The 27,784-nt window shown below is 38.2% G+C and overlaps 2 protein-coding genes across 4 annotated transcripts in view; both read right to left on the bottom strand.

Annotated features, from left to right (window-relative positions):
* NRDC (nardilysin convertase) overlaps positions 1–27,784 on the bottom strand; it is a 102,172-nt gene that overhangs the window by 69,324 nt on the left and 5,064 nt on the right. The gene's annotated exons all lie outside the window — the stretch shown is intronic.
* LOC123597882 (S-adenosylmethionine decarboxylase proenzyme 1-like) lies at positions 1,811–3,351 on the bottom strand. The gene has a single exon (XM_045477365.1). The coding sequence runs from the start codon at positions 2,555–2,557 to the stop codon at positions 1,823–1,825; it is 735 nt and encodes a 244-aa protein (XP_045333321.1). The 5' UTR covers positions 2,558–3,351; the 3' UTR covers positions 1,811–1,822.

The following is a 27,784-nucleotide window of genomic DNA, read 5'->3' on the forward strand; positions in this document are numbered from 1 at the left end:
CTCTAACCAAATGACTCTTGTTTCAAGAACATTCCCAACAGGCTTCACACTGGGGCCTTTGGGCTTGCTACTCCCAGTCCTAAAGCTCTATCCCAAGTACAGTATTTGCATGACTGTTCCATCTAGTTCAAGTCTTTACTGAAATTTCCCCTTTTCAGAAACTTTCTCTGACCACACTATCTAAAATAGCACCCCAATCTCTATGCTCTTTTATCCTTTTACTTTTTTCTCAACATTTGGCTCTCTCCTTCCTTCCTTCTTACCTTTTCTCCCTCCCTTCCTTCTTCCTTCCCTTCCTTCCCTTCTTTCTATTGTCTACACCTTTAGAATGTTAGTTCTGAGAGCAGAGCTCTTCTTTTTCTTCACAGCCATATCCCCAGCACCAGAGACATTGTCTGGCACTTAGTAAACGTTTTAAGAGACATTGTTTGGCACTTAGGAACCATTTAAAGATTTGTTGAATGAACAGAAGAAGGTTAATGCCTGATACATGGTAGGTATTTAATATCTGCTAAATGAAACAAAATATCAGATAAAATCTAACACCTACTTTTATAGAAACAAATAAAAATATGTGTATAGGGGCACCTGGGTGGCTCAGCTGGCTAAGCCTCAGACTCTTGATTTCAGCTCATGCCAGGATCTCACAATTCATGGGATCGAGCCCCATGTCAGGCTCTGCACTGAGTGTGCAGCCTACTTGGTCTCTCTCCCCCTCTCTCCCCTTTCCTCTTACTCTCTCAAAATAAACATTAAAAAGAAAAGTATGTGTACACCTGTACACATTAAATATATATAAAGGTATAAACCAAATGTAACATATATATGTACAGAGAGGAATAAAAGTAGAGGATACAAAGAATCTCCATGCTTTAAAAATTTGCCTATAGTCTATCACTTCTGTACTTTTCAATCTTTTGTAATAAAAGTATGTTCAATTATTATTTATATAATAAAATTTTAGTAAAAATCCAAAACCCACTACTCAACAAATTAAGAACACACATATACACACACAAAGCCCTTAGATTTATAGAGGGTTATCTTTCATAAATCAACACCAAGTCCATTTAAAGAGCCATGGGGAAAAAATGCTCTTTATCAACACTTTTTTTTTTTAACAGTGTATTGCTTTATTGAGAGGGGGTCAGGAGGCAAGACACCATGGCAAGGAATGAAATCAATTTTTAAAAAAGTACAGGTACAAGAAGCAATAATGTTAAAACAGTAATACACAAAATGGATAACTGCAATCATTTCTTAAAGAGGACTCGGCTCATGGAAGATAAATTTTAAACGCTGTTGCAAAAAACAACTGTATGAAGTAGAAATTGGTTTCAGTAATATTAGTAGAGAATATGTTCTGGAAAGTGGAGGTAAATGGATGTAAAATCCTGGCAGCAATTTAATAGAACAGTCCCAGATGATTAGGCTGAGGCCAACACCTAATGAGGACAAAAACCCTTGTCTGTGGGGAATTTTGGATGATACATGGAGAAATATTACCTTGTGTGTAAGCCAAATTGAATTGTTTTCACAAGTGTTGTAAAGTTTCATATAGTAAAAAGTTTTTTCTACATGCACTTCAATTTCACAGCAAGAGTGGCATAGGATACCTAAAGACAGAAGAGAGCATTCATGCAAGATATCTAACTCCTTCATATAATAATGCATATAATTCAAAATGATTACATTATCATTACATCTAGGGCTTTCTGCAGCTACAAAGTGGTGGTTATGGAAAGCATGGCTCCCGGTATCAATATCTAAAAAGCAGCCACCACCTCCTTCTATGTGTGTTCTCTTTTTGCATTTGTTCTTATCAACTCTGCTGTTGTTGAGGCTTCTTAGCAAAACTGGTAAAAACAAAATTGTAATCATTGAACATAATGCTCTGGCAAGCAAAACATTTAAAACCTTCAATCTTCTGGGGTGAAGAAAGCACTGTGCAACATTTAGAACTCTGATTTACAAACAGGGTGGTCACAAATTTTCCTGGCTTGAAAACTTCCACAACTTTCCTGACCAGGTCATCATAGGAGGTCTGACTTAAGTTTGTTTCAAAGCTAACATAAGAAAATTCTGATTCTGGAGTGATGTGAATAGTCCAATAAGTTCTATCTGATTTCATTCCGTTCATCGAATACCCACAAGGATTGAACAGTGTGGCATCAATGACAGAACCTGGTATCAAGTCACAAATTCCACTCTCACAAGTGACATCCTTTGCAGTAATACCATCTTTCATGTAGAACTGGTCCATAACTGCTGGGTCAAGCTCAGTCATCAGAATTTCCAGGGTCTGATCTGGCTGACTGACTACCTGAGTCTCTGGAAAATCCAAAGTATACAAGTACCAACAGTCAGAATTCACACGTCCCATACAATATGCTGCTCCATTTGGGAAAACTGCATTAAGAAATTCTATTTCTTCCTGGAAATTCCAGTGTGGGTACCCTTGATGAGAAGACTTTGTGAAATTCTTACGAGAATAAAAGCTTTGAATTGAGTCAAATCCATTGTAATCCCTAGCAAGTTTCAACAGAGGAACCAACATTTTCAGCAAGAGGGTGGTACCACAGGTCTTCAAAATGAAACGTCTCTTAGAGACAAATGTCCTACTCTCACTGAGTACATAAGCGTCCTGCTTGTCAGTTGTCACACTTATGATTGAACATTGCACATCCTTCAAAAAGTATGTCCCACTCGGATCGTGGGATAGTGCGAAGATCCCCAGATATTTGGTTTAAGTCAGGTTGCTGCCTGGAGAACCAAACCTCCAGCAGCTTCTCAGTCCCTTCGAAAAACTGTGCAGCTTCTATCACCGTGAGACTAGCAAACAACCAACAACCACAGAAAATCAACTAAATTAAATCTCTTCTCCCACCGCTGCTGCCGTCGCTGCAGATTGTTCCAGTTGTGCTACTAAAGTTCAGTTTCCTTTTTTTTTTTTTTTGCTATAATTTTATATTAAATTTTTTTTAAAAAAAGGATTAATAAAATTTTCCTGGCTTTTTTTTTCATGAGTGAAAGTTGAACGAACGTGAGCCTGTTGGAAATAGAGGCAGATACAGTTCAGTCTCCTGTAGTCCGCTGTTTCCCCGTTAAAGAGAGTAGAGTGAGCACTAGCTATGTCGTCAGCCATACTGTGGAAGCTCATCATTTCTATTCAACATTGTATTGGAAGTTCTAGTCAATGAAAAAGATCCATGATATAAATAAATAAATAGGAACTATGAGGCAAAAATACTGAAAGCTAAAAGAATTCATTGCAAAATATATGATTACCTAGAGAATGCAAGAATTTAGAAAAACAAAACAGGGAGCTGGTGGCTCAGTTGCTTAAGCATCCAACTATTGATTCATCTCAGGTCATGATCCCACGGTCCTGAGACTGACCCCTGCATCGGGCTCCACTGTGGGCATGGAGCCTGCTTAAGATTTTCTCTCTCCCTCTCCCTCTGCCTCTCTCTCTCCCTCTCTTAAAAGAAAAGAAAAGAAAAAACAGAAGAAAAACAAAAATATTAGTATGAAACAGAGTTCCACAAAGTATTCAAATCAAGAACCATGAACAAAAAATCATGAACTTTCCTATATATCAAACAAAACCAATTAAAATGAGATTTAAATATAAGACCCCATTCACAAAAACAACAGAAACTATAAATACCTAAATATACACTTAATAGCTAACATATTGTGTTAACTTACAGGTCTTAACCATTTAATCCTCACAATAACCCTAATGAGTTATTATTCTTCCCATTTTACGGATGAGAAAACTAAAGTATAAAAAGGGGTTTTTATTTGCCCAAGCTTAGCACACACTGAACCCAAATAGCATGGCACTAGAACTCATTCTTTTCACTACTACTCAACACAATCAACCTGCAGAAAAGTAGAAAACTGCAGAAGAAAATAAAAGACGTGACTAATCATACCATGCTGGTGAATGAAAACACCTGATATTGTAAAGATATAAATTCCTTCCCACATGAAATCTGTAAATTCAAGGCAATTCCAATAAGAAAAAATCTCAAGAAGATTTTTTGTGCAACATAACATACACACTGATTCTAAAATTCATGAGGACAAGAGTCACAAAAAAGGCAAGAACATTTTGAAAAGGGAAAACAATGAGAGGGAAGAGCCTTACCAATTATAAAAATATAAGCTTTTAAATGAATTGAAATCAAACAGTATACTGGTACAGGAACACTTACAGATCAATGAAACGATATTCTAGAAACAGCAGTCTTTATAATACTGCTGCCAACACCATTTATTATGATTCATAAATGATGCTGAAACAACAGGCAGTATCTACTTCCTTACATTCAACACATATAAATTTCAGAGAGATTATAGAACTAAAAGGAAAAAATGTTCTAAAAGTATTTTTTTTTAATGTTTATATTTGAGAGCACACATGCACGTGTGGGAGGAGCAGAGAGAGAGAGGGAGACAGTGAATCCAAAGCAGGCTCTGCTCTGTCAGCAGAAAGCCAGATGCAAGGCTCAAAATCACAAATCATGAGATCATAACCTCAGCCAAAGTCAGATGCTAAACCGACTGAGCCACCCAGGCACCTCTACAAGTATTGTTTTAATGTTTATTTATTCATTTTGAGAAAGAGAGAGACAGAGAGAGAGAAAGAGAGAGGCAGAGAGAGAGGGAGAGGTACAGGGAGAGGGAGACAGAGAATCCCAAGCAGGCTCCGCACTGTCAGCGCAGAGCCCGACACAGGGCTCAATCTCACACCCTGAGATCATGATCTGAGCCAAAGTCAGACACTCAACCCACTGAGGCACCCAGGTGCCCCTAATTTAAAACTTTTTTAAAACAAAGCATCATAAACAAAACAAAGAGCAAACTGCATACAGGCATACCTCAGAGATATTACAGGTTCAGTTCCAGATGCCATAATAAAGCAAATATCACAGTAAAGTGAGTCAAGTAAATTATGTTTCCCTGTGCATGTAAGTTATGTTTACACTATGCTGTCATCTATTAAGTGTGCAATAGCATTGTCTAAAAATATATACATACTTTAATTTAAAAAGACTTTTAGGGCTAAAAAATCATCATCACCCAAGCTTTCAGTGAGTCGTAATCTTTTTGCTGGTGGAAGGTCTTGCTTCGATGTTCATGGCTGCTAACTGATCGTGGTGGTGGCTGTTAAAGCACAGGTTGGCTGTGGCAAGTTCTTAAAATAAGACAATAAAGTTGACTGCATCAACTGACTCTTCCTTTCACAAAGGATGGATGCTTAACTGACTGAATCACCCAGGAGCCCCTACCCCAGAACTTCTTTAAATTAATCTTCTCAAACTCAACTGCTGCTTTATCAACAAGTTTATATAGTAATCTAAATACTTTGTTGTCCTTTCAACAATCTTCATAGCATCTTTACCAGGAGTAGATTCCATCTCAAGAAATCACTGTCTTTGTTCACCCATAAGAAGCAACTCCTCATCCATTCAAGTTTTATCATGAGGTTGCAGCAATTCAGTCACACTTCAGCCTCCACTTCTAATTCTCTCATTAGTTCCTCCATGGAAGTCTTGAACCTCTCAAAGTCATCCATGAGGGTTGGAATCAGCTTCTTCCAAACTCCTATTCATGTACTTGCAGGTATTCTGACCTCTTCCCATGAATCACAAATGTTCTCAACGGCATCTAGATCATGAATCCTTTCCAGCAGGTTTTCGATTTACTTTTTGCCCGGATCCAAGAGAGGAATCAATATCTATGGCAGGTATAGCCTTACAACATGTATTTGTTAAATAATAAGAGAAGCCGGGGCGCCTGGGTGGCGCAGTCGGTTAAGCGTCCGACTTCAGCCAGGTCACGGTCAGTGAGTTCGAGCCCCGCATCAGGCTCTGGGCTGATGGCTCGGAGCCTGGAGCCTGTTTCCGATTCTGTGTCTCCCTCTCTCTCTGCCCCTCCCCGGTTCATGCTCTGTCTCTCTCTGTCCCAAAAATAAATAAACGTTGAAAAAAAAAAATTTAAAAAAAAAAATAAATAAATAAATAATAAGAGAAGCCAAAATTACTACTTGATCCATGAACTGCAGAATGGATGTTGTGTTATCATGCATGAAAACAACATTCATCTCATTGTACATCTCCATCATAGCTCTTGGTGACAAGTGCATTGTCAATGAGCAGTAATATTTTTATTTTTTTAATGTTTATTTATTTTTGAGAAAGAGAGAATGCAAGTACACACAAGCAGGGGAGGGCCAGAGACAGAGAGAGACAGAGAATCCCAAGCAGGCTCCGCGATGTCAGTGCAAAGCCCAACAGGGAACTCTAACTCATGAACTGGGAGTTTCATGACCTGGGCCAAAGTCGTACACTCACTCAACTGAGCCACCCAGGCACCCCAGTAATATTTTTTAAAAATAATAATAAAATGAGCAGAAATATTTTTTTTTTAAAGGAATCTTTTTTTTTTTTTTCCCTCTGAGCAGGTCTCAACAGTAAGCTTAAATATTCAGTAAGCCATGTTGTAAACAGATGTGCTATCATCCAGGCTTTGTTGTTCCATTTATAGAACACAGGCAGAGTAGATTAAGCATAATTCTTAAAGGCCCTAGGATTTTCAGAATGGTAACTGAGAACTGGCTTCAATTTAGAACCACCAGCTGCATTAGCTCCTAACATGAGAGTCAGCCTGTCCTTTGACGCTTTGAAGCCAGGCACTGACTACTCCTCTCTAGCTATTAAAGTCCTAGATGGCATCATCTTCAGCTACACTGAAAATCTATTTAGTGTAGCCACCTTCATTATTTTAGTCAGATCTTCTGGATAACTTGCTGCAGCTTCTATATCTTGCTGCTTCACCCTGCACTTTTATGGAAACAGCTTCTTTCTTTAAACTTCATAAATTAACCTCTGCTAGCTTCAAAATTTTCTTTTGCAGCTTCCTCACCTCTCTCGACCTTTATAAAATTGAAGAGAATCAAGGCCTTGTTTTGGATTAGGCTTTGATTTAAGGAAATAATCTATCCAAACCATTCAAACTTTCTCCCTTATCAGGTTGTTCTGCTTTCTTGTCATTCTTACCATTACTGTATTCACTGAAGTAGTATTTTTGATTGCATTCACAATTTGGCTAACTGGCTCAAGAGATCTGGCATTCAGTCTATCTCAGTTTTTAAATTTTTTTTGTTTATTTATTTTTGAAAGAGAGAGAGAGAGAGACAGGGAGCAAGGGAAGGGCAGAGAGAAAGGGAGACACAGAATCTGAAGCAGGCTCCAGGCTCTGAACTGTCAGCACAGAGCCCAACACGGGGCTCAAACTCCTGGACCGTAAGATCATGACCTGGGCCAAAGTCAGCCACTTAACTGAGCCACCCAGGCACCCCACAGTCTCAATTTTTGACATGACTTCCTCACTAAGCTTAATCACTTCTAGCATTTGACTTAAATAAAGTAAGAGACACAAGTCTCTTCCTTTCACTTGTACACTTAACTGTAGAGTTATGAACTGGCCTAATGTCAATATTGTTACATCTCAGGGAACAGGGAAGCCCAAGGAAGAGAGAGGCAGGTGAATGACGAGTCAGTGGACCAGTCAGAACACACACAACATTTATTGACTAAGCTTGCCATCTTATATGGCCACACTTTGTGGCATCCCAAAACAATTACAATAGTAATATCAAAGATAACTGATCACAGATCACCATAATGTAGTAATAATAAAATAATAAAAATAATAATAATGATGATGAAAATTACCGAAATGGGGCACAGAGACACAAAGTTAGCAAATGCTGCTAGAAAATGGTGCTGATAGACTTCATTGACAAAGGGTTGCCACACACCTTCAATTTATGGGGGGGGGGGGGGGGCGGGAGGGGGAATGCAGTATCTGTAAGGTGCAATAAAGCAAAGCACAGTAAAATGAGGTATGCCTGTGCTGAGAGAAAATATCAACGATATATAAAAGTTCCTTCACATCAATGAGCAAAGAAACAAAACTAAGGAAAACAGGTTTTACTATTTATTTATTTATTTACTTATTTATTTATTTACAGATCAAGCATGAGCAGGGGAGGGGCAGAGAAAGGAAGAGAGAGAATCCCAAGCAGGCTCTGTGCTGTTAGCATGGAGCCCGATGCAGGGCTCAAACTCACGAACCGCGAGATCATGATCTGAGCTGAAATCAAGAGTTGGATGCTTAACCGACTGAGCCACCCAGGTGCCCCAAGAAAAACAAGTTTTACAAAGATATAAAAACATTTCAAGAAGAACCACAAGACATCCAATAAATGAAATGATGATGAAACTCACCAGAAATCAAAGATAACCAAATTAAAACAATAATATATTTTTCATCTAGCAAACTAGCTAAAAAAATAAAAATTACTGCTATCTAATAGCAGTAATGACAAGGGAGAGAATATTCTCACCTAGTTTGGGGGTTCTGCTTACATAATGGTTCTGCTTACATAAATGGGTTAGAAAAAAGTGCCCAAGGTTAGGTAGCAAAATATTGTAATGGGATCACAAGTGAAATTACTTTCCATCTGACACCAATATACTATTATACTTTGATCACAAACTCCACTTGCCCCCAGACCCTTTGCTTCTTACATATACAAGTTAATGATTACTGTCTGATTGTTTTCTCCACATTTACATGTGTAAATCTTGTTTTCTTCATGTTCACCACATGAGTAATAATCTTGTGAGCTCAAAAAATACAGAGATGAAACCCCTGTTCACCACTCTTGTCTCCTCCCAAACATTAGCCTCTCTCATATTCAATTCTGCGTCCGCTCTCTTGATGGACAAGAGAGAACTTCAGACTTCTAGTGTGCAACACTGTTTATAAATCTCAATTGGTATAGTGTTTGTATAGGGAAATACGGCTATACCCATTAAAATGTAAACTCTGCATACTTTTAACCTCATAATTTCATTTCTAGGTATCTTATGGAAATATTCATATACACCATAAAGATATGTCAACAGTGTTCACTAAAGCAACATTTGATAGAGAAAAACTAGAAATTACCCAAATGCCCACAGATAGATGAATGTGCAAATAAATTATTCTACAGCCATAACATAGCATACTACTTAGCCTTCAAGACCTCATTTTCTCATATAGAGAGAAAATAGTGAGGCAAGTTCCAGCCTAAATTGCTATTTTTAGGCCTAGATAGTGCTAAATCATTTTAGTCAAAAAGAATACTTGGAGGGCTAACAGTGTAATTACATAAACTTGTCATTACTTCCCCCCAAACGATTTAGTCTCAAATATTTGTATGTATATAAGATGTCACCTATCTCTAAGAAAACTTCTCTTCCTCCAACTTATTCAATTTGTCTTCCTTTATTTGGTTTCATTCTCCCATTGCTCCTGTACTGATAGTGAAGACTGAAGTAGATGGTATTATTCTCTCCATCATAAAGTATCCACCCACTCACTTTTATTTGTTCCATTAACAAGCTAACCTTTTGTTAAGAAGCCCACTTTCAGTCACTAAAATTACCAGTTACGAGCTCACATATTTAAACCCAAAAATACTTGAGACCACATGGTGAGGGTAGGGAGAGTGGGGACAAGTTACATAGTTACAAAGTAAGCCCTCCCAAATACCCTCTTTTTTTTAATTTTTTTAAGTTTATTTATTTTGAGAGACAAAGAGAACGAAAGGGGGAGAGGCAGAGAGAGAAAGGGAGAGAAAGAATCTCAAGCAGGCTCTGCACTGCAGGCTAAAACTCATGAACCGTGAGACCATGACCTGCCTGAAACCAAGAGTTAGAGACTTAACAAATTGAGCCACCAGGCGCCCCACAATATCCACTTTTAACCTAAAGAGATTTAGCACTGTTTAGACCTAGAATTAACAATTTAAGGCTAGAGCCTTTATCATTAATTACAGCACATTTGGAATTTTAGACATCTTTGCAGTTTAAAACTGCAGGCCTGGTTCAAGAAATCAATAAAAGCATTAAAAAAGCTTTAAAAAATCAAATCCCTGTTTACCCTTGCCTATAATTCTAGGCCAGCTGCAACTCTTGAGTCAAAACAGCCCATATACTAAAACTGACATGACCAGCCTGAATCAACTAAAGTGTTCTTATCCAAGCAGCATTAGTTTAAAGCTAAATATACAACTGTTTTTTTAAAAAGCTATGGGGGGTGGGGGGCGCAGGGAGAAGACCTGCATGGTACAACATAGTTCTTGCAAATAACCACGCTCAAAAAACTCACATGCCTCTTTACTCGTTAAAACATAATACCAAGCCACTGTATTTAGGACCCACCAGAGGTACATTTTGCTCCCCAAATGGCAGTCCTTCCCCATTTCTCAAGGTTCCTCAGTTATGGAACAGGTATTAGGTTATTAGGTGTGACTGATTATTTTAATAATGGCCCCAATTACTGACATAGCTAATCTTCCCACAAGGGTCAGAGGCTATTTCTCCCAACCCCTTAAATCTAGGCTAGTTTTGTAAATTTTGTCCTATATATTGTGATGAAATTGATGTGTAAGTCCTGGAGCCTAGGCCTCAAGATGTCTTGCAGCTTCTGCCTTTACTCTCTTGGGAATCAGTTGCCATGTAAAGTAATACAAGCCAGACTGAATAAGCAGAGATTTTGTGCAGACAGAAGGCCCACTTTCTCACTGTCCTCACCAAGGTCCCAAACATGTGACTGAAGTCACCTTAGATACTCTAGCTCCAGTCAACCCACCGAATGAATGCAGCACACAAGTGTGACCCTAGGCACAAAAGAGTGCCCAGCTATCCCACAGAATTTTAAGAAATAATAAATCATTGTTGCTTTGAGCCACTTAAATTGTGAGGTAGACTGTTACACAACAATACCAGTATACTGGGAGAACTCAAATGGTTGAGCAACACCACTTCTGGATATAAAGCAGGGACTCAAACAGGATTTGTAAATCAATGTTCATAGCAGCATTATTCACAACAGCTAAAAGGTGCAAACAACCCAATGTCTATCATTGGATGAATGGATAAACAAAATGTGGTATATACACACAACAGAGTATTTTTCAGCTTTAAAAAGGAAAGAAATTCTGGAGCACTTCGGTGGCTCAGTTGGTTAAACGTTCCACTTCAGCTCAGGTTATGATCTCATGGTTTGTGGGTTCAAGCCCCGTGCTGGACTCTGTGCTGACAGCTCAGAGCCTAGAACCTGCTTCAGATTCGGTGTCTCCCTTTTTCTCTGCCCCTCCCCCACTCACATTCTCTGTCTCTCAAAAATGAACGTTAAAAAAATAATAATAATACAAAACAGGAAAGAAATTCTGACACATGCTACACAGATGGATGAATTCTGAAGATACACTAAGTGATATAAGCCAGATAGAAAAGGACAAATATTGTGTAATTTCACTTATACGACATACCTACAGAAGCCAAATTCACTGCAAGAAAGTAGAACAGTAGTTGCCAGGGCTTGGGAGGGGGGCGGAAATGGAGAGTTATTGTTTAATGAGTTCAGAGTTTCAGCGTGACAAGATGAAAAGATATGGAGATGGATGGTGGTGATGGCTGTACAATATAAACATACTTAATGCTACTGAACCATACACTTAAAAATGGTTAAAATGGTAAATTTTGTTATGTATAATTTACCACATTTTTAAAAAGCACAACTCTTGGGGCGCCTGGGTGGTGCAGTCGGTTAAGCGTCCGACTTCAGCCAGGTCACGATCTCACGGTCCGGGAGTTCGAGCCCCGCGTCAGGCTCTGGGCTGATGGCTCAGAGCCTGGAGCCTGTTTCCGATTCTGTGTCTCCCTCTCTCTCTGCCACTCCCCCGTTCATGCTCTGTCTCTCTCTGTCCCAAAAATAAATAAACATTGAAAAAAAAAAAAAAAAAAAAAAAAGCACAACTCTTCCCCACCTGATTTCATAATCAAACAAGAGAAAGTTACCGGAATAGGTAAATAGAAAGGAAAGTATCAGCTTTATCTTTGATAAAAAGGTAGGATGAAGAACATGGCTTAAGAGTGGTTCAGAAATGGCTTGCAAACACTATGAATTAAAGTTATCAACCAAAATAGAACTATTTCCCCCCAAAGCAGAACTTGTCCTGCACTCAGTTTACTATACTAGGAAAGAATATGCCAAAGTACTTGCTGGCTACAGGCTGGAAAGAAGTGAGAGATGAACAGGTTAAATTGGCACATGCCCCAGGTAATTCTACTGCACTCATTAATCAGATAAATAACTCCTCCAGTGAAGAGAAGAGGTAAAGAAAGAAGCTACGAGTTTTTTTGTGCCTTGAGGGAGGGGAAGAAAGGCTCCACTGCAGAATCCTTGGCTGCAAACCCCTCACCTGTGTCCCCAGCCCATCTTGGCTCTTGCATTTTCCCATAGCAAAGTCCCTCCACACTTAACCAGTGTTATAGTAGTATATAATAGTTTCAAAAGAAAACAGAGGAGAAGAACTAGAAAAAAAATTTTTTGAGAAAATTTCCTGGCTGGAGTTCCTGAGTGGCTCAGTCAGTGAAGCTTCTGACTCTTGGCATCAGCTCAGGTTATGATCGAGCAGTGGTGAGATCGAGCTCCACACTGAGTGTGGAACCTGCTCAGGATTCTCTCCCAATCTCTCTCTCTCTCTCTCTCACTGCCCCTCTCCTGCTCATGTGCGCATGTATGTGTGTGTGCGTGCTCTCTCTCGCTCTCTCTCAAATTAAATAAACATAAAAAAGAAAAGAAAAACTTCCTGGAACTGAAGAACATACATTCTAGACTGACTGAGGAATAAAGGTACAACAAAACAAATGCATTGATTGTTACCTGATATGTTTGACCAAAGCTGGAGAAGTTTTAAAGCTCTGGCAGAGTAGTAGGGAAGAATTCATGTTAGATAACAAAGCGCACTAAACAAAAATAATAAGGCATCTTAGATATAACACCAAAAGTACACACGGCAAGAGAAAAAAAATAAACTAGACATCATCAAAATTGAAAACTTTTGTGCTTCAAAGAATACTACCAAAAGAAAAACTTTGCAAATCATTTATCTAATGAGATCCATATCTAAAACACAACTATTACTACTCAATTAAAACAAAAAATAAAGATGAGCAAAGGATCTGAATAGACATTCTCCGAATAAGATATACATGGTATAAGACAACCAGACGACCAAAAACCACATGAAAAGATGTTCAACATCAGCCATCAGAGAAATGCAAATCATAATGAGATACCACTTTACACCTACCAGGAGGGCTATAATCAAAACTACAATGAGCTATCACCTCACACCTGTCAAAATGACTAAAATTAACGACACAGGAAACAAGAGATGAGGGTGAGGATGAGGAAAAAGGGGAACCCTCCTACCCTGTTGGTGGGAATGCAAACTAGTGCAGCCACTTGGAAAACAGTATGAAGTTTCCACAAAAAGGTAAAAATAGCAATTTTATGATCCAGCAACTGCACTACTAGGTATTTACCCAAAAGATCTAAAAATACTGGTTTGAAGGGATACATGCATCCTGATGTTTAAAGCATTATCTACAATAGCCAGATTATGGAAAGAGCCCAATGCCCACTGACTAATGAATGGATAAAGATATATATATATGAACATTACTCAACCATAAAAAAGAATGAAATCTTGTCATGTGCAATGACATGGATGGAGATGGAGAGTATTATGCTAAATGAAATAAGTCAGAGAAAGACAAACACCATATGATTTTACTCATATTAAGTATTATGAAACAAATGAGAATTTAAGAAACAAAACAGAAGAACATGGGAGGGAGGGGTGGACAAGAGAGAGGCAAACCATAAAAAAGACTCAACTACAGAGAACAAACTGAAGGTTGCTGGAAGGGAGGTGGGCAGGGGGATGGGTTAAATGTGTGATGGGTATTAAAATGGGCACTTGTTGTGATAAGCACTGGGTACTGTTGTGATAAGCAATGGGTGTTGTTATGTAAGTGATGAATCACTAAATTCTACACCTGAAACTAATATTGTACTGTATGTTAAATAACTGGAATTTAAATAAAAACCTGAAACTTAAAAAAAAAAAAAAAAAAGATCGTAACAAGTATTGGTGAAGACGCAGAGAAATTGGAATTCTTTTACACTGCTAGAGAAAATTGTAAAATGGTACAGCCACTTTGAAAAATAGTCTGAAAAAAATCCTCAAATGGATAACAAGTTTCCATCTGATCCAGCAATTATGCCCCTCTTTATTATATACCCAAAATAAATAAAAACATAAGTTCACACAAAAGCTTGTACATATATGTTCACGGCAGCATTACTCATAATAACCAAACAGTGTCCACCAACTGTTGAAATAAATAAAATGCGGCATATTCATACAATGGAATATTACTCAGAAATAAATGAAGTTCTAACACATGGTACAACACAGATGAACCTTAAAAACAATACACTAAATTAAAGTAGCCAGTCACAAAGGATGAAAAATTTATGATTCCATTTACATGAAATGTCCAGAATAAGCAAATCTAGAGAGCAGAAGACAGATGAGTGTTTGCCTAGGGCTATGGAGATGGGGGACTGGGGAGACTGACAGGTGAGGAGTGAAGGATTCCTTTTTGAGGTAATAAAAACATTGTGGTTATGGACGCACAACTGCAAATACACTAAGAGCTATTAGGTTGTACACTTTAAATAAAGTGTATTGTGTGATGTGTGACTTAGATCTCAAAGCTGTTCTTAGAAGTAAGGCAATTAGGAGCACCTGGGTGGCTCAGTCGGTTAAGTAGCCAACTTCGGCTCAGGTCATGATCTCAGTTTGCGGGTTCCAGCCCCACATCAGGCTCTGTGCTGACAGTTCAGAGCCTGGAGCCTGCTTCAGATTCTGTGTCTCCCTCTCTCTCTGTCCCTCTCTGACTCATGCTCGCTCTCCCTCCTCCAAAAATAAACATTAAAAAAATTTTTAATAAAAAATTTTTAAAAATAAGGCAATTAAAGAGAAAACAGTTGTTCAAGAAAGAAAATATAATTAGACTACATGTCCCAGTACAAACAATATTTGGATACTGCAAATACTGAATACTGTTTATCAAAAAAACTGGGATGTATTTTACAATAGAGAAAGGGAAGAGGGGAGAGTTAGATATAAATTTCATTACCAGAAAAGACCTGGCTAATGAAAAATAAAAAATTATTTATTTTAGCAACATAATCAACTAGATTAAGATTTGTGTCAAGTAAAAAAAACAGTAAGAAATCATTGTTTTTGTCTACATAACATGAAGATTTTTTGAAAAACCCTCCCTGCAAGTAAAAAATATGAACTTTTAGGCCATAATATAATGAAATAAGAAATCAACAAAAGGGAACGTAGTAAAGATCCCTGAAAAAATATCCATGCATTTATGAAAACCTAACATATGATAGTTAGCATTACAGGAAAAAAAGACATACCAGGAATTAAGAAACTATGGTTACAGCCTTTAAAATAACTTTTTTTACTTTTTTTGAAGCAGTAGGAAAAAATCCAATGAAAAAAATATTTCATGATACATTAAATTCTCTGAAATTCAAATTTCAGTCTCCATAAAGTTTTACTGGCACACAGCCACACTCATTCATTTACATATCATCTATTGCTGCTTTCTCCTTCCAAAGACCTTTGTGGCATTTTCACTGTTGTGCACTGCAGGCTCCACACTGTAAAAATTGCAGCAATGCACTTTATCACCAGCTGATTTCAAGTGCCACATATATCACTGTAAGTGCAACTTTTTAAAAAATATTTTTGAAAATGTTTTATTTTTGAAAGACAGAGTGCGAGTAGGAGAGTGGCAGAGAAAGAGAGAGAGAATCCAGGCTCTGAGCTATTAGCACAGGACTTGAACCCACCAACAGTGAGATCATGACCTGAGCTTGGATGCCCAACTGAGCCACACAGGTACGTGCCCCAGTGCAACTTTTTTTAAAGTGGCAATACATATTCATCATGTCCAAATAAGGAAAGGGAAAAGTGAAATTCAAATGTCACACTTTTAGTGTGGATTTTGTTACCAAATAATAGCAAAATGCTGTGTTTATTATGTAATATTATGGCTATGCTAAAAGAATAAAATGTTATTACCAATACTTAGCACTCATCACAGTATTCACAACTCACAGAAGAGCAACACTCAGAAAAATCAGAAAATTTAAAATGAAATACCTCATTACAGTAGAATTTCTTCACAAAAACTAAAGATGAAAATGAGACTACAACCAAAATAAGTTTCTGAGTAGCTCCATTTGTTAGTTAAGCAAGGAAAACTATTTACCAATGACGAGTTAGACTGTATTTTGTAACAGCTGAAAAAACTTAAAAAATTAATTATTAATTAAACTATTAGCCTGTTGATGAGAACTACTGCTCAAAGATTTGAGGACCTTAGTAACTGATAAGCAATTAAAAACAAGGCAAATGATTTCAAGATTTTGACTTTTGATGTGCCTAGAGATGTTACCAACAACTCAGCTGTTTACTTGAAGAGTCAGTGCCAAGTCTGAAGTGACTGAGCAATTAGCCTCCATGAATATTCTGCAAGAACTACAGATAAGAATATTTTCAAAGGGGTTGAGAAAACATGAATGTACTACAACTGGAAGTGGGATCTAATATATAGTCCCACTAATGTTGGTAAAATAGGTATGGAGCAGAAAAAAATATTTAGTTGGACAAATTTACCTTTTGTGAGGTGTTTCAAAGTCTATGATTATTCACGATCTTATCAGCAGTACTCTACAGAAAATATTTGAATCTATCATGTATTAGTGAGACAGTAGTGTCACTTATTCTTGTACACTTCACAATCATCAGTTCTGTGAATTTTTGTTAGAAATAGAGGCAGAATATCTTGAATTACCCTTATTGTAGAGCAGTTTGATGGCTCAGCAATGGGAACATTTTATTGCAATTTTTGAGCTCAAGGCTAAGACAAATTTTTCTGCAAAAAAACCGCCTTCCACCACTATTGTCAAACACCAAATGGCTTTGGAAATTAGCTTTTGCTGAAGGCTCCATAATGTTTCTGAATGAATTCAACCCAAAATTACAAAATAGCACTTATGCAAAACATCTTATGGTAAAGTCATTTCAACAACAACGAAAGTTATCTGAATCACAATAATGGCAAACTGCTTTATACACTTCCCATGCTGTCAAAAGTTAAAACAAGAAGCCATAGCTCCATTACCACACAAATTTGCAGCAGTTATGTTTTCCAAGCAAACTCTAGTTCCAGCAAGTTTTTCAGATTTTGGTGCAAGCATAAGGGAAATTTCCATATTTGTAAGTCCTTTTAACTGTGCAAAGACTCCATCTAATTAAGGAGGTTCCACCTAATTTTCAATCAGAAATGATTAATCTACTATGTAATAACATGCTAAGGGGCAAAAATATCACAAGAATCTAACAGAATTCTATAAATGCTTTCCAAGCAATGAATATGCTAAATTAAAAGCATATACTCAGGGGGGCGCCTGGGTGGCGCAGTCGGTTAAGCATCCGACTTCAGCCAGGTCACGATCTCGCAGTCCGTGAGTTCGAGCCCCGCGTCGGGCTCTGGGCTGATGGCTCAGAGCCTGGAGCCTGTTTCCGATTCTGTGTCTCCCTCTCTCTCTGCCCCTCCCCCGTTCATGCTCTGTCTCTCTCTGTCCCAAAAATAAATAAACGTTGAAAAAAAAAATTTTTTTAAAAAAAAAAGCATATACTCAGGGACTGATATCAGTATTTAGTAGTAACTATCAGGATGAAAACACATTTTCAAAGACGAAATCTGTAAAATCTCATTACAAATCAGTATTAACAGATGCATATTCACAATCAACTTTGATTACAAGAAACACTAACTGTGAACCCCCCAAAAAACAAATGTTACCCCAATAAAAAGAATTTCACTGTGGGCACCTGGGTGGCCCAGTTAAATACCTGACTCTTGATTTGGGCTCAGGTCATGATCTCATGGTTGTGAGATCAAGCCCCACAATGGACTGGTGCTGAGTGTAGAGTCTGCTTAAGATTCTCTCTCTCCTTCTCCCTCTCACCCCCACCCCCAACCACCCCGAAGCATAAGTTATCTCTCAAAAATAAAAGAAAAAAAGGAAGAAAGAAAACAAAGAATTCCACTCTTCTCACTAGTAAATCTGTATTATCAAACAAGTACTATTACTATATTTTGAACTTAATACAAATTTTATTTAAAATTTGCAAAGGCACCTTGGTGGCTTAGTTGGTTAAATGTTGGACTTCAGCTCAGGTCATGGTCTCACTGTTTGTGAGTTCTAGCCCTACATCAGGCTCTGTGCTGACAGCCTGGAGCCTGGAGCCTGCTTTGAATTCTGGATCTCCCTCACTCTCTGCCCCTCCCCCACATGCACTCTGTCTCTCTCTCAAAAATAAACATTAAAAATTTTTTTTTTTAACTTGCAGAAATTTTGGAAGCACCTGGTGGCTCAGTCAGTTAAGTATCCGACTTTGGCTCAGGTCATGATCTCATGGTTCGTGGGTTTAAACCCCACATCAGGCTCTGTGCTGACAGCTCAGAGAATGGAGTTCAGCTCCGATTTTGTGTCTTCCTCTCTCTCTGCCCCTCCACTGCTTGCGCTCTCTCTCTCTCTCTCTCACTCAAAAATAAATATTAAAAAAAAAAAAACTTTAAAATTTGCAGAAATTTTTAAAAATTGCAGAAATGCTTTCTTCCTTGTTATAAAAGTACCCACCTAATATCTTTAATTTTGCCTCTTAACTGGCAAAGCCTAAAACGTTTACTATTTACCCTTTAAAGAAAACATTTGGTGACTTCTGGGATATAGACTTCAAAAGATGTATTGGACAACTGGTTGTCCCTATTTTTTAAAAAGTGATAAAATTAGATCCATATCCTATAAAAAGCAAAACTGTAAAACTTCTAGAAGAAAATAAGATGAAAAAAACACAAACCATAAATATAAAGTACTATGACTAACTTTTCAGACTTTATAAACAAAGGATAAAGATAAGCTATACAGACTTAGAGAATATATTTGCAACTCATATAACAAAGGATTCAAAATATGTAAATTATCAATTTTAAAGAAGAAGAGAAAGAACACTCCCCTCCAACAAAATGGGCAGTTCATAAAAGGAGAAATCCAAATGGCCAGGAAACATGAAATAATGCCTGATCTTATTAGTAATAAGGTAAAATGCAAACAAAAGGACTTTTTGAAAGAGAAAATACGTCCTACAGATCAATTCTCAGTAATTTTTTTAAAGTCTGATTTCTTATTATTTCTGAGAAAAAGAGAGAGAGGCAGAGGGAGAAGGATAATCCCAAGCAGGCTCCACGCTGACACAGGGCTCATGTGCAGGAGATCGTGACCTGAGCTGAAGACACTTAATTGACTGACCCACCCAGGAGCCCCTCAATAATTTTTAAATCTAACAATATCAAGAGTTGGTAGGAAACTCTATAAAAGCAGGAACACTAATGCTCTATTGGCATAAATGTAAACAACCAGTTAGAAGAGTATTTTGGAAACATCTAGTAAAAAACAAGTTGTTTCAGGGGAAAAAAAAAAAAAGAGAGAGAGGAGCACCTGGGTGGCTCACTTGGTCGAGCTTCCAACTTCAGCTCAGGCCATGATCTCCCGATTCATGGATTGGAGCCCTATATCTGGCTCGCTGCTGTCAGTGTGGAGACCACTTCAGATTATCTGTGCCCCCCCCCACCCCGCTGCCACCGCCCCTCCCAGACTCACTTTCCCTCTCAAAAATTAAAAAAAAAAAAAACAAAAACAAAAACTTTTTCCCTTATAGGTATATATACTCTCAAATGTGTGCCCAAGGAGTCATGTATAAAAATGCTCACTGAAACCTAGGGGGCTTAGCCATTAGTCAGTTAAGCCATCTGACTTTGGCTCAGGTCATTATCTCCCGGTAGGAGAGTTTGAATTCCACATCCAGTGAGCTCAAGCCCTGCTTCGGGTGAATGCTGCTTTTCTTTCTCTCATGGGATTCTCTCTCTCTCTCTCTCTCTCTCTCTCTCTCTCTCCCCCTCACAAGACTCTCTCTCTCTCTCTCTCTGTCCTTGCTCATTTGTGCCCTCTCTCAAAAGAGAAAAAGAAAAAATGTTCACTGAACACTAGAAACAAATTAAATGTCCAACAATCAGAGAAAAGATAAATTGTGGCATAATCATAAAAAAAATAACAGAAACCTGGGAATAATCTAAATGACCAATAGGAAAACAGACAAATTATGATATATTCATACAAGATATTACTAAAGAGCATTTACCATTAATAACTAGAGTATTACACTTTATTAGCACTGATAAATCTCAAAAGCAATGCTAAACCAAAGGAAAAAAAAAGGCAGGTTCTGAGACATCTAATATGACAATTTCTATTTGTATGTCTTAAAACATGCAAAAACAAGAATATATACTCTTTACAGATAAATGTACATTTGATAAAAAGTATAACAATATATATAGGAATGAATTTTATAAAATTCAGATAATGGTTAATACTGGGAAAAGAGGGTAGGGAATGAAATGAGAGAAGCAGTTATAAAGAGCTTCAACCGTATTGGTATGGTTTTATTTCTTTTATTTTAAATTTTTTTTTTTAATGTTTATTTTTGAGAGAGACAGCATGAGCGGGGTAGGAGCAGAGAGAGAGGGAGACACAGAATCTGAAGTAGGCTCCAGGCTCTAAGCTGTCAGCACAGAGCCCAACGCGGGGCTAGAACTCACAAACTGAGATCATGACTGACCTAAAGTCGGACACTTAACCGACTGAGCCACCCAGGCACTGCAGTATGGTTTTATTTTTTTTTTTTAATTTTTTATCTGAAACAAAAGCAAGAAATAAAATGATAAAAAAAAGACTGATGGGGCGCCTGGGTGGCGCAGTCGGTTGAGTGTCCGACTTCAGCCAGGTCACGATCTCGCGGTCCGTGAGTTCGAGCCCCGCGTCGGGCTCTGGGCTGATGGCTCAGAGCCTGGAGCCTGTTTCCGATTCTGTGTCTCCCTTTCTCTCTGCCCCTCCCCCGTTCATGCTCTGTCTCTCTCTGTCCCAAAAATAAATAAACGTTGAAAAAAAAAAAAAATTAAAAAAAAAAAAAAAAAGACTGAAAAACTTACCTTTATATAACAATCAGAGCAGAGGAGAAAAGGATGAAAGAGTCAGAGATGGAAGCAAGGCTGAGACAGGTACTACTGTAGGCACTGGGGATTCAGCAGTGAACAAAACAGACTCCTTGCTCTCACAAACCAGTGAATATATAGTATATCAAGTGGCAATAAGTGCTATGAAGAAACATAACCATGAGAAAGGGTACAGGGATTGGGAACCTGAGTAAAATTGTTATTTTATACAGGGTTCTATTTAAAGCCAATGAAATTGGATGAGATAACGCAGGGAGCAAAGGTAGCCAGGGAAAAGAAGAGGTCTGAGAACTGAGCCCTCGGCACTCCAAAATTTAGAGGTCAAGGAGATAAGAAGGAACCTTCAAGTGAGGCAGAAAGAGAACTAGAACAGTGCTGACTGACCTGGGAGCCATCTGAAAAAAGCATTTCAAGAAGGAAAGAATGATTAACCATGTCATATGATACTGAAAGGCCAAGAAAGATAAGAACTTGAGAACGGCTCAACTGTAAAGGATATTGGTGATCTTGAAAACAGCTGTTTTGATATAGCAATAGTGCAAAAGACCACTCTTGAGTTCAAGAAATTATGGGAGTGTCAACTATACCTCAATTAAAAAAAAAAATTGGGGGGGGGGGGGAGTACGTGGGTAGCTCAGTCGGTTAAGTGTTCGACTTAGGCTCAGGTCATGATCTAGCAGTTTGTGAGTTCCAACCCTGCGTCAGGCTCTGTGCTGACGGCTCAGAGCCTGGAGCCTACTTCAGATTCTGTGTCTCCCTCACTCTCTCTGCCCCTCCCCCATTCCCACTCTGTCTCTCTCAAAAATAAATAAAAACATTTCAAAAAAATTTTTAAATAGGGGCGCCTGGATGGCTCAGTTGGTTGAGCATCCAACTTAGCTCAGGTCATGATTTTGCAGTTCGTGAGTTTGGGCCCCGTGTCGGGCTCTGTGCCGAGAGCTCAGAGCCTGGAGCCTGCTTCTGACTCGGTGTCTCCCTCTCTCTCTCTGCTCCTCCCCTGCTCATGCTCTGTCTCCTTCTCTCTCAAAAATAAACATTAAAATAAATAATTAATTAATTAATTAATTAATTTTGGGGGGTGCCTGGGTGGCTCAGTCGGTTAAGCATCCAACTTCGGCTCAGGTCATGATCTCACGGTTCATGAGTTTGAGCGCCACATGGGGCTCTGTGCTGACAGCTCAGAGCCTAGAGCCTGCTTCGGATTCTGTGTCCAACCCCCTACCCCACCCCTCCCACCCCCTCACCCCCGCTTTCTCTGCTCCTTCCCCATATGCGCGCGTGCTTTCTCTCTCTCTCTCAAAAATAATAAACATTAAAAATATTTTTCAATTTTTTAAATGATAGTATGGAACATATTAATGGCAATGAAAGCTATAAATCACACATTAAATGAAAAAATATATAAATTAAAATGGACATTATCTCAAAAAAAAGAAATAATGAGAATAGGTGAACTGCAAATTTCAAGTGTAGACAATTGTTTTAACAAGCTTTGCTACAAAGAAAACCAAGAAACTTGAGTAGATGGAAGGTATAGCTCACAGAGGATGTGGAAAAAAAAAAGTTTTTCCTCTGAAGACAGGAATGATTACAACATATTTGTATACTCGTGGAAATGATCCAGTAAAAGAGAGAAACTGGTAATGCAGAATGGAAGGGGAACGACTGCTGGAATTGATGGACAGCATCAACAAAGAGCAGATGGGGCTAGTGCACAAATGAAGAGATGGGTCTTAAGAGGTACAGACATGTGACTCATTAGTAACATAAGAAAAGGCATGCAAAGACTCAAAGAGACAAAGTCCCTCCCTACAAAAATTTCAGAATAAGGGGTAAAGATAAATTTAACTTAAAAAATTTAAAGCAGCTTGAAAAAAATTGCTACAGGGGCACACAGGAGTGTAAATAACTCACATGTGGGAGGGGAAGACTGACCTAAAAGAGTGAGAAAGGATTCACAAGGGGCGCCTGGCTGGCTCAGTCAGTCAAACATGCGATTCTTGATCTTGGGGTCATGAGTTTGAGCCCCACAGTGGGTGCAGAGATTACACACATACATAAGATTCACAAAGGAGGCAATACTTCAACTCACAAGACAAATACGACCTAAGAGTATAGCATGTGCCAAGAAAGAGTACAAAACAGCACAACAGAAGATGAAACTAGAAAGAAACCAAAATGGACGGGCTTGGAGCTTATCTCCCATGGTAAGAAATATGCTTAGATGGAACCAAATGAGAACACAATCCATTTACACTAATCAGTGCTCAATACCTGTTCAGAATGTGTTTTCACAGAACAGCATTTTAGGCTATCATGTAATAAAAGCATTACCTAATAGGATTACCGTAAAAATTAAGTGAGATCAGGGCACCTGGGTGGCCCAATCGGTTAAGTGTCCGACTTCAGCTCAGGTCATGATCTTGCCATCCGTGAGTTCGAGCCCCGCATCGGGCTCTGTGCTGACAGCTCAGAGCATGGAGCCTGTTTCAGATTCTGTGTCTCCCTCTTTCTCTGACCCTCCCCCATTCATGTTCGGTCTCTGTCTCAAAAATAAAAAAACGCTAAAAAAAAAAATTTAAGTGAGATAATCTACGTAAACTCCTTAGAATAGGACCTAGTATATAGTAGCCACTTAACAAATACCAGCTATTATTATTAGAAGGAAGATTACTGTTGATGGTAGTGATATATATATGAAATAACTTTTCAAGTTACAATCTACTTCCAACCCTCGCGAAAACAGTTAAATTCTGGTCCAACCATATAATTGAGCCTTCCGATGCCCCTCTCCCCCAAAATGCTAGAAATAGACTATACTCAGTTTCCTGTGAGTTGGACTGACTTCATTCTGGGAAACAATATGACTATGAGACCTATGTCAGAGTGGAAGTCCCAGAATAAACCAATCGTCTTGTCTGCCAGCTCTCCCAATTACAGATCATCTTTGAAACAGACAAGATCACCAGAGGTTACCCTACATATCTACCAAACTCATTAGGACTGGGTTCATTCCCAAAGGACTCTGTAGGGAATAAAGAGGCTTCTTAGGTAAAGAAAATTTGACAATATCTCATAAAATGGTAATGATTAAATATGGTATATCTACACAATGGACCGACTTCGTTGGTAGACAAAGTATGTATACCGAAAAACAGTAAGAAAATGTTCACGACATTATTATATACCATTTTTAAAAAAATTTTTTAAATGAGAGAGACAGAGACAAAATGTGAGTGGGTTGGGGCAGAGAGAGAGGGAGGTACAGAATTTGAAGCAGGGTCCAGGCTCTGAGCTGTCAGCCCAGAGCCTGATGCGGGGCTCGAACTCACGAGCTGTGAGATCATGACCTGAGCCGAAGTCGCTCACTCAACCGACTGAGCCACCCAGGTGCCCCTACCATTTTTTTTAAATGTATAGCAAAACAGTACAGTACTGGCACAACATACACACATAGACCAATGTAAAAGAATTGAGAGCCCAGAAATAAACCAATACATGATTACATGATCAATCTATGACAAAGAAGGCAAAAATATACAATGAGGAAAAGAAATTCTCTTCAATAAATGGTGGTAGGAAAACTGGACAGCTACATGAAAATGAATGGGCCCGAACCACCTTCTTACACCATACACAAAAGTAAACTCAAAATGGATTAAAAAACCTAAATTTAAGTCCTGAAACCATAAAACTCCTAAAAGAAAACATAGGTAGTAATCGCTTAGACATCAACCTTAGCAATATTTTTCTGGATATGTTTGCCCAGATAAGGGAAAACAAAAGCAAAAATAAACTGGGACCATATCAAACTAAAAAGCTTTTGCACAGAGAATGAAACCATCAACAAAATGAAAAGGCAACCTCCTCACTGGAAGAACTGCAAATAACATATGCAATAAGGGGTTAATATACAAAATATATGAAGAACTCCTATGACTCAACACAAAAAAAACAAATAATCTGACTTAAAATGGGCAAAAAATGGGCACCTTGGGACTTCAGTCGGTTAAGCGACTGACTCTTGATTTCAGCTTAGGTCATGATCTCCCAGTTCATGAGATCAAACCCCATGTAGGTTCTGCACTGACAGCACAAAGCCTGCTTGGGATTTTCTCTCTCCCTCTCTCTCTCTCTGCCCCTCCTATGCTCACACACATGTGCACTCCCTCACACTCTCTCCCTCTCTCTCAAAATAAATAAGAATTTTTTTTTTTTAAATGGGCAGAAGACTTGAATAGACATATTTCCAAAGAAAACATACAGATGGCCAACAGAAACATAAAAAGATGCTCAACATTACTAATCACAAAACCACAATGAGAAATGACCTCACACCAGTCAGCATAGCTAAAGGAGTAACAAGGCAAGCATGTGGAGAAAAGGGAACCATTGTGCATTACTAGTGAGACTGTAAACTGGTGCAACCACTATGGAAAACAGTATAGCAGTTCCTCAAAAAACCAAAAATACAAGTATCACAGGATCCAATAATTCCACTTCTGGGTATTTACCCAAGAAAAATGAAAACACTAATTCAAAAAGATATACGCACCCTGTATTTACTGCAACATTATTTACAATAGCCAAGATATGGAAACAACCTAAGTGTCCACTGACAGATGAATGGATAAAGATGTGGTATACATACATGATGGAATATTAGTCGTGAGAAAGAATGAAATCTTGCCATTCATGAAAAGATGGATGGACCTACAGGTGAAATAAATCAGACAGACAAACACATTTAAATACCATATGATTTCACTTATATATGGAATCTGACAATCAAAACAAACAACAAAGGAAAACAGACTCGGAGAGAACTACTAGTGATCACCAGAGGGGAGGTGGTGGAGGGATAGGTAAAATAGGTGAAGGGGATTAAAAGGTACAAACTTCCAGTTATAAAATAAATAAGTCACGGGGAATAAAAGTACAGCATAGTGAATACTGTCAATAATATCATAATAACTTTGTGTGGTGACAGTAACTATACTTACTATGGTGAGCATATCACAATACATAGAATTGTCAACTCACTATGTTATACACCTGAAACTTACATGTCAACTAAATGTCAATTAAAAATATACATACAAATTACAAATGCATAGCACAAAGGAATAAAGACTATAAAAATGCAGTTACAAGTGGTTAGTGCTGGATGGAATGATTATAAGAATTTTTAAATTTTTTGTTATTTAAATTTCCTACAATGAATACCTAATACTTTTATTTACTGATCTTCTTTCATTATTAAAAAGTAAATAATCCAAATCAAATTCCTTCTTTCTTTCCCTAGAGAAATAAGCTTACTGAATATCATTCCTAATCATTTCTATATAAATCTAAACATAAAGAACCATATTTTAGGTAAACATATAATGAGAGGCGTTATTTTTTCCTTTTAAAAACAGAATTATAGGGGCGCCTGGGTGGCTCAGTCGGTAAAGCATCTGACTTCGGCTCAGGTCATGATCTCAGTCTGTGGGTTCGAGCCCCCGTCAGGCTCTCTGCTGACAGCTCAGAGCCTGGAGCCTGTTTCAGATTCTGTGTCACGCTCTCTCTCTGCCCCTCCCCCACTCATGCTCTGTCTCCCTCTGTCTCAAAAATAAACAAACATTAAAAAAAAAAAAAGAATTATACAACCTACTTTGGTCTGCAACTAGCTTTTTTCATTCAACAATATATCAGGACATCTTTCCATTTCTTTTTTTTATTGCTATATATGATTTTCATTGTATAAAAAACTTAATCTTTAGTCACTAATGGGCATTAAAGTTGTCGCCAATTTTTGCTATTACAAACAATGCTGCAAACATCATTTAATTGGGAACATATTGGGGTGCCTGGATGGCTCAGTCAAGTGACCAATTCTTGATTTCGACTCAGGTTGTGATCTCCAAGCACCGCATCAGGCTCTGCTCAGAGCTCCCTCCCCTGCTTGTGCTCGCTCTCTCTCTCTCTCAAAATAAATAAACTTTAAAAAATTAAAAAATAATAAAGTAATTGGGAACATTATAGCTAACATCTGTGTGCTATGTGCCAAGCACCACAAGCTTCTACACGAATTAAATACACAATATCACATATATTATTACTACTTGTATAATTTACATTTTGTCTTCTGTAACCTACCCATTCATACTATTTTCCCTGAAAACCAACTAATTATGTTTTTAAATTGGCCAGGATACAAAAAAAATTTTTTTAAGTTTATTTACCTTTAGAAAGAGAGAGAGAGAGAACAACTGAGCACGCACGTGAGCAGGAGAGGGGCAGACAGAGAGGGAAGGAGACACAGAATCGAAAGCAGCCTCCAGGCTCTGAGATGTCAGCACAGGACTTTAACCCACAAACTGTGAGAACATGATCTGAGGAGAAACCAAGGGTCGGAGGCTTAACTGACTGAGCCACCCAGGCACCCATGGCCAGGATACAAATTTAATCTAAAAAATTTCTGGCAGAATATCCCCATGAGTTCCATGAAAACACCTAGCATATGAGCACTCATGCATTTGTACATTCTACAAATATTATTTGAGAACCTACTATGTGCTGGACACTAAGTGAACAAGACATAGTCTCCATACTCACTGGTTTTAGCCTAGCTAAACTGAGTTAAC

The sequence above is a fragment of the Leopardus geoffroyi genome, chromosome C1, assembly GCF_018350155.1.
Source record: "Leopardus geoffroyi isolate Oge1 chromosome C1, O.geoffroyi_Oge1_pat1.0, whole genome shotgun sequence".
In the NCBI taxonomy this organism is placed as follows: Eukaryota; Metazoa; Chordata; class Mammalia; order Carnivora; family Felidae; genus Leopardus; species Leopardus geoffroyi.

Bases quoted from the DNA above. Each gene is read 5' to 3' on its own strand.
- LOC123597882 (XM_045477365.1), bottom strand. From the start codon at position 2,557: ATGTTGGTTCCTCTGTTGAAACTTGCTAGGGATTACAATGGATTTGAC.